A 12,837-nucleotide genomic window follows, 5' to 3' on the forward strand; every position below is an offset into this window, starting at 1 on the left:
TCTATCATGTCACCCCTAACTCTTCGCCTTTCCAGTGAATGCAACTTAAGCTTTGTTAATCTTTCTTCATATGAAAGATTTCTAATTTGAGGAATTAACTTAGTCATCCTACGCTGGACACGTTCAAGTGAATTTATATCCATTCTATAATATGGCGACCAAAACTGAACTGCATAATCTAAATGGGGCCTAACTAGAGCAAGATATAGCTTGAGAACCACACCAGGTGTCTTGTTACTAACGCTGCGATTAATAAATCCAAGTGTCCGATTTGCCTTATTACGAACATTTATGCATTGATCCTTTTGCTTTAAATTCTTACTAATCATAACTCCCAGATCCCTTTCGCAATCCGACTTCGCAATCACAACACCATCTAGCTCGTATCTTGTAACTCTATCATCATTACCTAACCTCAGAACTTTACATTTATCAGCATTAAACTGCATCTGCCAATCCTTTGACCATTTCAAAACCCTATCTAGATCAACTTGAGTCCTCCTCCGAATTAATTTCCCTACCGATTTTCGTATCATCGGCAAATTTGCAAATGTTGCTACTCAAACCTGAATCTAAATCATTTATATATATTATAAACAACAGAGGTCCCAGGACAGAGCCTTGAGGCACTCCACTTACAACATTTTCCCACTCTGACTTGATTCCATTTATACTAACTCTCTGTTTCCTTTGGTATAGCCATGCCCTAATCCAGCTTAATATAGCACCCCCAATACCATGAGACTCTATTTTTTTAATCAGTCTTTCATGTGGCACTGTATCAAAAGCTTTGCTAAAGTCAAGGTATACAACATCGCAATCCTTACCACTATCAACTGCCTCAACAATGCTAGAATAAAAAGATAACAAATTTGTTAAACATGAACGGCCATTTATAAAACCATGTTGCGACTCAATTATTAATTTATGTTTTTCAAGATGAAGACGAATTTTATTTGCTATTATAGATTCGAGTAACTTTCCCACAATAGACGTTAGGCTAATTGGTCGATAGTTAGACGCAAGTGATCTATCTCCTTTCTTAAAAACTGGTATCACATTAGCAACTTTCCAAAACTCTGGCACTCTGCCTGACTCTATTGATTTATTAAATATGGTTGACAGTGGGTCACAAAGCTCCTCTTTGCATTCTTTAAGCACCCTAGCAAACACTTCATCCGGCCCTGGGGATTTGTTTGGTTTGAGTTTTACTATTTGTTTAAGAACATCCTCCCTGGTAACTGCTAAACTCGTCAACCTGTCCTCGTCCCCACCCACATAGACTTGTTCGGCTGAAGGCATATTGTTAAGTTCCTCTTTAGTAAATACAGATACAAAATATTTATTAAAAATACTACTCATCTCTTCATCACTATCTGTTATTTGACCTGTCTCAGTTTTTAATGGACCTATCCTTTCCCTAGTCTTAGTACGATATAACTGAAAAAACCCTTTAGGATTTGTCTTTGCTTGCCCTGCTATGCGAACTTCATAGTTTCTTTTTGCTTTCCTTATCTCTTTTTTAACATTTCTAACCAGTTGTACGAATTCCTGTTCTAAAGTGACCTCCCCATTTTTAATCCTTTTGTACCAAGCTCTCTTTTTACCTATAAGGTTCTTCAAATTCTTTGTTATCCACTTTGGGTCATTAGTATACGATCTATTCAATTTGTATGGTATACTACGTTCCTGTGCTTTGTTTAGAATATTCTTAAATAAGTTATATATTGAATCCACATCGAAATCCCCATTTAAGTCACCTATCGCTGGGTTCATGTCTCGCTCCAAGACCGGCCCACACCCCATACCCAAGCCTTTCCAATCAATTTGACCCAAAAAATTTCTTAGGCTATTAAAATCAGCTTTTCGAAAATCTGGCACTTTAACAGAATTTTCTCCTACTGGTCTATTCCATTCTATGCTAAATCTGATTTCTTTGTGATCACTGCTCCCTAGCTCACTCCCTTGTAACCTTCAATGTAAGTACATAGGTATGACGTCGACCAAGCTGACGAGGCGTTTGACATGCCATCTTCAATCTGGTGCCCCTAGGAATCACATGAGACAAGCCCATGACATTACTCTAACAAGAGAAATGTTGAACAAGAATACTTGCATAATAGACAAAACCCAAGATTCAAGAAGATTACAAATTCTTGAGGCAATTCACATAAGAATAGAGCGACCTACCATGAACACCCAAATCACGGAACTATTTACTCTACCCACCATGAGAGTAAGGACAAGACAAGAACATATCGATGCCAACACAGAAGACAATGGCCAACATAACAGGCCAATTACACTGGATTAATCTTTGTGTTTGGATAGGAGATGCCTCGTATGGGCCAATATGCCTTCTGCAGCCCCTATGTTTATCCCTTATGTATCCCCCCATGTTTTTCACCTTCATTGTATTATCACCTGACCTAATGCGGGTATAAAATCAACTAGTATTGTAAGATCTGTTCACTTGAGAATGAACCATGGAGGTTCGAAACGTCGTGCAAATTATACAAATAAGTGTAATACACTCTATAGTAAATCACTTCTTTTCTTCACCTTAAAAGTACGAAAATGAGTTTTGGAGAACTCCTATTCCAATTAAGCCCTGATGCTAAGAAAATAGTTAGAGGGATAGAAGCCCTAAACCAGAATATATATATATATATATATATATATATATATATATATATATATATATATATATATATATATATATATATATATATATATATATATATATATATATATATTTATATATATATATATATATATATATATATATATATATATATATATATATATATATATATATATACATATACATATATATATATATATATATATATATATATATATATATATATATATATATATATATATATATATATATATTTTATTTAATAACATTAACAAAAAATTCTTCAAAACGTGGGAAACCGTCAAAATAATGTCTATATCGTCGATATTTGGATTATATCACATAAAGCAAGGAATGATGAAAATGTCAGAAAAATATAGCTAAATTTGATAAATTTGAAAGCAAAAAAAAATCCAACAAAATTAGGTAAAAAATGCAAAATATTGCGAAATTCTGAGACTTGTAGGTCAAATCACATATCGTGAGAAAACGTAAAATTGAATCGAAAAATTAGTAAATTTAATTATTTTTACTTGAAATCACAAACATGGAAAACGTGAAAAAACGGCAATATAATAAAAAATTTGCTGATTTTTACTTCAAATCATAGGGCGAGATTTCGTGTTATTTAGATCATTAAAATGTACATGAAAATGTCTTTTCCAATACAAATGATACTGAAATATTCAAATATGCAATAAAAACATCATAACTCTCTTAATCTATATCTCCCACTATTTTAAGGAGGTGCAAATGATTGATTGAAAATAAAATATTGAGGATAAATTTGACATCAATTTTAGGTTAGCATCATATTTATTATATGTTTATTTAATTATTAACGTTATCTGAAAATTCACATAAATGTGGGAAAACGCCAAAATATTGCCCAAATTGTCTATATTTGGTTAAAACACATAGAGCAAAGAAATATGAAAAAAGTAAATATATTTCTAAATTCGATGATTTTTTTAATTAATCAAATGCAAGAACACTAGTTAAAATATACAATACATTGCAAAAATTGCGAGGTTAGTTGTCAAATCCCATATTGTGAGAAAACATGAAATAGTATGGAAATATTAATAAATTCGATTGTTTTTGCCTAAAAGCACACATCCTGGAAAATCGTGAAAAAACTTCAATATATTATCAAATTCGATGATTTTTACATCAAACCAAAAGGCGAGATTCATGTTAGTTATAATATTAAAATGCATATGGAAATGTTGTTTCCATTAAAAATTATAAAAATCAATGTGTTTTCATTAGAATTAACTATTTCCCAGTAAGCATAAAACGTGTTCTGATGTTTTTATTTTGGTAGAAGAAAGGTGACACTGTAACAGTCTATATAAAGTCGTCATTATTTGTAGATAACCAGCAAAGAAAACCTGATATTATACTGACGAATGTTGAATGCAATATCTTTCACAGTTGAATTCTCCCAGGTAATGATGTGGGCTCAGATCACATACTTGTTATTCTCCACCTCCAAGCATCTCCCTTTAGAATTCTGGGACGCCCCAGACCCAAACTAAACACGCTTCGACTTCGCCAATATATGGAGTTCCTTTGCACGGATTCAACCGCTGATCTTGACAATCAACCGGTCCAGGACATTTACACAGTAATTGCCTTCATACATTCTCTCATTACTGAAGCAACTATGATGAATTGTGAGCTAACTAACACCAGAATAATTCAGCAATACAAACCGACCAGAGAGATCAAGGATAAAATGAGGCATTACCAGCAAGAATGTGTGAGGCGCCTACGCACAGGCCAGCCATCCTTCCAAATTATTCAGTCCCTAAGACGTGAAGTCTTAGGCCTCACGCTCCTACACAAACGTCATATTTGGGGTATTCTAGTCAACCAAGTTAACCAGTACAAGAGAGAACCTGCCAGATTCTGGGGAAAGATCAGACAACTCCTAGGATCGTCAAAGACACCGCTTTCGCATCTCAACTATACATATACTGATGACAACAACGAGGTAATAACCACCAGATTGGAAGATGGACACCTGCAGGCTAATCTTAGGGGATTAGTTTGGGTGGAAATCTTTACAGAAAACAACAGCCAAATCAACAATGACAACCTCCGTACAGTCAACCAATGGGTTGCTGAAAATGTGGAGAACCTGTCTAGCAGGCCTCTAGTGGACACCGCACTCCTTGACCCAGAGCACCCGACCCATCACCCTACGGGAACTGCTAGAAGTATTAAAGAAAACGAGGAACAAAGCGCCAGGTTTATCAGGAATAACAGTCAACTAACTGAAGCTTCTGCTTCTCAACTAACTTGCAGTCCATGCTCAATGTCTTCAACGCCATCCTCGTCTCAGGCCACTTCCCACAGGCATTTAAAACTGCCAAAATGATCTTTATTCCGATGCCAGGCAAAAGCAGACATGTCCCTGGAAACTATAGGCCTATCTCCCTGTTGGAGTCGACAGGAAATTGCTTTGAGAAAATGCTCTCAAATCGTATTAACTACTACATGGAGTACCACCACCTGGATACTGAAAAACAGTTTGGTTTTAGGAACCCCAGATCAACACAAAATGCCATCAATATAATTTATGATGCAGCAGACAGTATCAGGAAACAGCATTAATATCAACCAGAGATGTCAACAAGGCCTTTGATAGTTTATTGCATAATGGTCTGCTCTTCAAGCTGCAATCCACACCACACCACAACTGGACCCTTTTAAGACATGTAAAAAAAAATTCTAAGATCAATAATTCCACTGTTTAGCAACAAGGAAGCTGAAGCCTTTTCCCCGACAGCTGGAGTTCTTTAGGGATCGTGCATCAGCCCTCTCCTCCTCAATCTCTTTTTAACGATTTGCCACGCCCTATTTATAACGACACTATTATCACTCAGTTCGCGGACAATGTCATTCATGTAGTGTCGTTGATGCCTGCTGGCCAAGGAACTAAACACGAGTCAGTCATAAGGAAGACGAAAGAGGAACTCGGAGCCACAGCAAGTTGAGAACAAGACTGGAAAATCGTGACAAACACTAACTAGATTGAATTGTGCTCGGTGGGCAGCTGGGCTAGTTCACTCGGGGTCATCAAAATCGGTGGCATGTTAATACAGGTTCAGAACTACACTACAATTCTGGGCAATGTAATATCGATACTTTTGAATTCCACAGAGCATATCAGTAAAAAAGAGGCCTTAGCCAAAGCACTACTAGCTCGGCTGTACCGATTCAGGCAATTTTGTATACATATATACAGAATGCTTATTCGATCAATCCTAGAATACCCATACACCCCGCTTGCTCTTACTAACAGTCAAATATGTTGAAACTTCAAAGAGTTCAAAATAGAGCACTCAGATTTGTAGCATGAGTGACACTTGCCGACAAAATTAGGAATGACAGCCTCCTCACTCAGTAAAAGATAGAACCGTTGAATAGACGCCTCCACAAACTCCCAGTAACGCAGTTATACAAAATGAAGAACACTTACCGAATCGTGACGATCCCTTTACGGCATTTAACACTACCAACTATGAGATACGAGATCAGCCCCACAGAACATGGAGGATGTAACTACAACAAAACGTCAGGCGGTATATCCACAACAGGAATTACTCACGGCCCAGGATACTTAGTAACCCTCTTACGTGATGAGGAATGGGAACCTCCTGATCCAATATATATATAACAGGCACGAACTATGAGCTAACAAGTCAACATCTGACACCAATACCTCTACCAACCAGGACAAAATCATTGTATACATCAACTACAAGCTCCTCTACCAACCACACATCTGCAAGTCACCACAGGACTGCTCTTCGGATGCGGCACCAAGATTGGAACTCTGTCCTCGCATGGTAACTTCTCTCCACCTCTTGTGCAACAGCTACAGCTTGCTGCTACTGGCAGCCAGCAATCATTCACAAAAAAAAAATCATCACCATCATATATGAGTGCAGTTGTGCCTCTCCATCAATTCACACATCAACTCACACACTTTTATTATCACTAGAATCACTATCAGACGATCCACTGTCACTGGTACTACCCCAACCATCACTACCAGAGCTTCCACTGTCACTGGTATTACCACTATATCACTACAAGAGCTACCAGAGTCACTGTTACTACCCCAACCAACATTACCAGAGCTACCACTGGCACCGGTACTATCCCTACCATCACTACCGGAGCTTCCACTGTCACCGGTTCAAGAACTACCACCGTCTCTGGTACGACCCCAACCATCACTACCATCTTGAGGTTATCTTGAGATGATTTCGGGGCTTTAGTGTCCCCCGGCCCGGTCCTCGACCAGGCCTCCACTCCCAGGAAGCATCCCATGACCGCTGACTAACACCCAGGTACCTATTTTACTGCTAGGTAACAGGGGCATAGGGTGAAAGAAACTCTGCCCATTGTTTATCGCCGGCCCCTGGGATCGAACCCAGGACCACAGGATCACAAGTCCAGCGTGCTGTCCGCTCGGCCGACCGGCTCCCCTATACCGACCATAGCTATCAATGTCACTGGTAATACCCCTATCATCACTAACAGAGCTAACACTGCCATTGGTACTTTCGCAACAATCACTACCAGCGCTACCACTGTCAATGGTACTACCCCTACTATCACTACCAGAACTACCACTGTCACTGTTACTAACCCTTCCATCACTACAACTGTCATTGGTACTACCACAACCATGACTACTAGAGCTACCACTGTCACTGTTACTACCCCTACAATCACTACCATTCTCACTGGTACTACCACAACTATCACTACCAGAGATACCACTGTCAATAGTACTACCCCTACAATCACTACCAGAGCTCCCACTGCCACTGGTACTACCCCTTTCCATCACTACCATTGACACTGGTACTACCCCTACACTCACCACTAGAACTTCCACTGTCACTGTTACTACCCCTGATATTACTACTAGAGCTACCACTGGCATTGGTACTACCCTTACCATCACTACCAGAGCTACCACTGGCATTGGTACTACCCTTACCATCACTACCAGAGCTACCACTGGCACTGATAATACCCCAGTCACTACTACTAGAGCTACCATTGTCACTGGTACTACCCCTGGCATCACTACCAGAGCTACCACTGACACTGATAATACCCCAAAAATCACTACCAGAGCTCCTACTGTCACTGGTACAACGACAAACATAACTACCAGAACTTCCACTGTCACTGGTACTGCCCCAGACATCACTGTCACAGTTACCACCGGCACTGATTAAGAGCTACCACTCTTACCATCACTACTTTCACTACCACTTACAATGTTACAACCCCTACCATCCCTACCGCTGTCACTGGTAATACCCCAATCCTGACTACCAGAGCTAACACTGGCATTGATTCCACCCTAACCATCGCTACCACAGCTACTACTGTCAGTGTCACTACTACCTGCACCCATCACCTCCACTTGGGTCTCTACCGTCACCCAATACCTCCAATTGGGCCACTTCCAACTCCCATCACCAACACTTGGGACACTACCAGCACCCATCACCTACACTTGGGACACTACCAGCACCCATCACCAACACTTGGGACACTACCAGCACCCATCACCTACACTTGGGACACTACCAGCACCCTTCACCTACACTTGGGACACTACCAGCACCCATCACCAACACTTGGGACACTACTAGCACCCATCACCTACACTTTGGACACTACCAGCACCCATCACAAACACTTGGGACTCTACCAGCACCCATCACCTACACTTGGGACACTACCAGCACCCATCACCTACACTTGGGACACTACCAGCACCCATCACCAACACTTGGGACACTACCAGCACCGATCACCTACACTTGGGACACTACCAGCACCCTTCACCTACACTTGGGACACTACCAGCACCCATTACCTACACTTGGGACACTACCAGCACCCATTACCTACACTTGGGACACAACCAGCACCCATTACCTACACTTGGGACACTACCAGCACCCATCATCACCTTCTTGGCCACTACCAGCACCCATCACTACCAGCACCCATCTCTACCAGCACCCATCACTACCAGCACCCATCACTACCAGCACCCATCACTACCAGCACCCATCACTACCAGCATCCCATCACTACCAGCACCCATCACTACCAGCATCCCATGGGAACCGGTCGGCCGAGCGGACAGCACGCGGGACTTGTGATCCTGTGGTCCTGGGTTCGATCCCAGGCGCCGGGGAAAAATAATGGGCAGAGTTTCTTTCACCCTATGCCCCTGTTACCTCGCAGTAAAATAGGTCCTGGGTGTTAGTCAGCTGTCACGGGCTGCTTCCTGGGGGTAGAGGCCTGGTCTAGGACATGGCCGCGGGGACACTAAAAAAAAGCCCCGAAATCATCTGAAGATAACGAATCACCTCCAATTGAGCTATTACCAGCACCCATTACCTCCACTTGGGTCACTACAACCAAGCTACCACGGTCACCGGTACTACCCTTACCATCACTACCGGAGCTACCACGGTCACCGGTACTACCCTTACCATCACTACCGGAGCTACCACGGTCACCGGTACTACCCTTACCATCACTACCGGAGCTTCCACTGTCACCGGTACTACCCCTACCATCACAACCAGAACTTCCACTGTATCTAGTATGAACCCATCATCACTATCATAGCTATCAGTGTCACTGGTAATACTTCTATCATCACTAACACACCTACCACTCTCACTGGTACTGTCACAACAATCACTACCAGAGCTACCACTGTTAATGGTACTACCCTTGCTATCACTACCAAAGCTACCACTGTTACTGTTATTAACCCTTCCATCACTACAACTGTTAATGGTACTACCACAACCATGACTACCAGAGCTACCACTGGCACTGATAATACCCCAACCATTAATACCAGAGGTACCATTGTCACTGGTACTACGACTAACATAACTACCAGAGCTTCCACTGTCACTGGTACTGCCCCAGTTACCACTGGCACTGATACTACTCCTACCATCGTTACTATCACTACCACTTTCAATGTTTCTACCCCTATCATCCCTACTTGATGTCTCTGATAGTATCCTTTATATCTCTGAGAGTATCCTGCATGTCGATGAGAGTATCCTTCATATCTCTGAGAGTATCCTTCACGTCTCAGATAATATCCTTCATGTCTTTGAGAGTACCCTTCATGTCCCTGAGAGTATCCTTGATGTCTGAGAGAATCCTTAATATCTCTGAGATTATCCATAATGGATATGAGAGTATCATTCACGTCTGAGAGTATCTTTCATGTCTCTGAGAGTATGCTTCATGTTTTGAGAGTATCCTTCATATCTTTGAGAGTATGCTTTATGTCTCTGAGAGTATCCTTGATGTCTCGAAGAGTATCTTTCATGTCTCTGAGATTATCCTTCATGGATATTGGAGTATCCTTCATGTCTGAGAATATCCTTTGTGTCTCTGGGAGTATCCTTCATTTCTCCGACTAAGACTTTTTGCTCGATGGTACCCGTGTAGAAGTTTGCAAACAGACTGTGGATGAAACAGGCGGGATGATAGCCGACAGAGTGTACCGTTATCCGGCATGTACTCCTCTTGACATACCAGAAAACAGTCTAAGGAAACTACTCTAAGCTTGTACTAAAGATGCACCCTTCTTGAGCCCGGATGGACACATGTATAAGCAAGTAGATGGGGTCGCCATGGGTTCTCCCCTAGGTGTCCTGTTTGCAAACTTCTACATGGGTATCATCGAGCAAAAAGTCTAAGTCGACATGAACTTGAAACCGGCCATATACTGCAGGTATGTTGACGACATTTTTACACAGGTACCTGATGTCAGACATCTGCAGGAGCTGAAGGAGGCATTTGAGCAGAATTCTGTGTTGCGTTTCACTTACGAGATGGAGAAGGATGGGAAGCTGCCCTTTCTAGATGTAACAGTCATGGAAAGGAGCGGAGTTTTCCACACTGCAGGCTACACTAAGGAAACAAACATAGGAATGTGCCTGAATGCCAACAGTGACTGCCCGGACAGGTACAAGAGGAGTGTTGTTAACGCTTATGTCAACCGTGCCCTCAGCCACAGCTCAGAATGGAAGCAAGTCGACGAAGAACTCTGTAGGGTAAGGCAGGTCCTAGTCAACAACGGCTTCTCCAATGGTTTCGTGGAAGACATCATAAGAAGGAAAGTGAAACGCCATGCAACCTCTGAAGAAACAACTAACACAACACCTATACCCCCCTATTAGACTATTTTACAGAAACTTCTTTTCCACAGCCCATAAAACGGAGGAAAGGGTCCTGAAAGATATTGTCATTAGAAACGTTATCCCTACAGACAAAAATCAGAAGATACAACTGACAATTTACTATAAAACCAGAAAAACGGCCAGCCTACTCATGAGAAACTCTCCAGACACAAAGCAGAACGCTTTAAAAGAGACCAACGTCGTCTATGCCTTCAAATGCCCTCTTGGGGACTGTAAGCCTCAAAAAACCCAGACATGGGTTTACTATACACTAGTTTACTTTTACTAGACATGGGATACTCTCAAAGACATGGCGGATACTCTTAGAGACACGAAGGATACTCTCAGAGAAATGAAGTATACTCTCAGAGAAATGAAGGACACTCTCAGGAACATGAATGACACTGTCAGAGATATGTAGGATACTCTCATAGACATCAAGGATACTCGCAGGGATATCAAGAATACTCTCAGAGACCTCGAGGATACTCTCAAACACATGACGGATACTATCAGAGACATGAAGGATTTTCTCAAATATATGAAGGATACTCTCAGAGACATGAAAGATACTCTCAGAGACATGAAGGATACTGTCAGAGAAATATAGGATACTTTCATAGACATAAAGGATACTCTCAGAGACACGAAGGATACTCTCAGAGACATGAACGACACTCCCAGAATACTCTCAGAGACATGAAGGATACTCTCAGAGACATGAACGACACTCCCAGAATACTCTCAGAGACATCAAGAATACTCTCAGAGACATGATGGATACTCTCAAAGACTTAATGGATACTCTCAGAGTCATCAACGATACTCTCAGATTCATCAATGACACTCTCAGAGACATCAAGGATACTCTCAGACCCATCACGGATACTCTCCGAGACATCAAGGATACTCTTAGAGACATCTAGGATACTCTCACAGACATACAGGATGTCTTTGACATCCTTCATATCTCTATGAAGGACATGAATGATGCTCTCATATCCATGATGGATAATCTAAGAGATATTACGGATTCTCTCAGACATTGAGGATACACTCAGGGACATGAAGGATACTCTCAAAGACATGAAGGATTCTCTCAAAGACATGAAGGATACTCTCAGAGGCATAAAGGGTACTCTCAGAGACATGAAGGATACTCTCGGAGACATCAAGGATAGTCTCAGAGACATGATGGATTCTCTCAAAGACATGTAGGGTACTTTCTGAGACATGAAGAATACTCTCAGAGACATGAACAATACTTTCTGAGACATGAACGATACTCTCAAAGACATGAAGGATACTCTCAAAGACATCAAGGATACTCTCAGGGACATGAAAGATACTCTCAGAGACATAAAGGATTCTTTCAGAGACATGAAGGATACTTTCTGAGACATGAAGGACACTTTCAGAGACATGAAGAATAGTCTCAGACATATGAAGGACACTCTCATAGACATGAAGGATTCTCTCAGAGACATTAAGAATAATCTCAGACAAGTGAAGGATATTCTCAGAGACATGAGGTATATTCTGCTAGATATGAATACTCTCAAAGACATGAAGAATTCTTTCAGACATATGAAGGATACTCACAGACCCAATTAAGATACTCTCAGAGACATCAAGGACACTCTCAGAGAATTGAAGGATTCTCCCAAAGACATGAAGGATTCTCTCAAAGACATGAAGGATATTTTCTGAGACATGAAGGATACTTTCAAAGACATGAAGGATGCTTTCTGAGACATCAAGGATACTTCCAGGGACATGAAGGATACTCTTAAGAGACATGAAGGATGCTCTCAGAGACATGAAGGTTACTGTCAGTCACATGAAGGATATTCTCAGAGACATCACGGATACTCCCAAAGACATCAAGGATACTCTCAGAGACATGACGGATACTCTTTGAAA

General features: G+C 41.2%; 2 protein-coding genes across 2 annotated transcripts; both read left to right on the forward strand.

Annotated features, from left to right (window-relative positions):
* The first annotated feature begins 11,224 nt into the window (after positions 1-11,224).
* LOC138359382 (uncharacterized protein PF3D7_1120000-like) lies at positions 11,225-11,840 on the forward strand. Its single transcript, XM_069318509.1, has 3 exons — positions 11,225-11,331; positions 11,368-11,509; positions 11,631-11,840. The coding sequence occupies exons 1-3, from the start codon at positions 11,225-11,227 to the stop codon at positions 11,838-11,840; spliced, it is 459 nt and encodes a 152-aa protein (XP_069174610.1).
* A 139-nt stretch (positions 11,841-11,979) lies between these two features.
* Positions 11,980-12,835, forward strand: LOC138359383 (uncharacterized). Its single transcript, XM_069318510.1, has 3 exons — positions 11,980-12,128; positions 12,333-12,446; positions 12,730-12,835. Exons 1-3 carry the CDS (start codon positions 11,980-11,982, stop codon positions 12,833-12,835), a joined length of 369 nt encoding a protein of 122 aa, XP_069174611.1.
* The last annotated feature ends 2 nt before the right edge of the window (positions 12,836-12,837 follow it).

The sequence above is a fragment of the Procambarus clarkii genome, chromosome 90 (assembly GCF_040958095.1).
Source record: "Procambarus clarkii isolate CNS0578487 chromosome 90, FALCON_Pclarkii_2.0, whole genome shotgun sequence".
Taxonomy (NCBI): Eukaryota; Metazoa; Arthropoda; class Malacostraca; order Decapoda; family Cambaridae; genus Procambarus; species Procambarus clarkii.

Coding starts and splice junctions, on each gene's coding strand:
- LOC138359383 (XM_069318510.1), top strand. CDS start 11,980: ATGAAGGATACTCTCAAAGACATGAAGGATTCTCTCAAAGACATGAAG. Junction 12,129..12,332: donor ATGGATTCTCTCAAAGACAT/GTAGGGTACTTT, acceptor GGACACTTTCAG/AGACATGAAGAATAGTCTCA. Junction 12,447..12,729: donor GATATTCTCAGAGACATGAG/GTATATTCTGCT, acceptor GGATGCTCTCAG/AGACATGAAGGTTACTGTCA.
- LOC138359382 (XM_069318509.1), top strand. CDS start 11,225: ATGGCGGATACTCTTAGAGACACGAAGGATACTCTCAGAGAAATGAAG. Junction 11,332..11,367: donor AATGACACTGTCAGAGATAT/GTAGGATACTCT, acceptor GGATACTCGCAG/GGATATCAAGAATACTCTCA. Junction 11,510..11,630: donor TCAGAGACATGAAGGATACT/GTCAGAGAAATA, acceptor GGATACTCTCAG/AGACATGAACGACACTCCCA.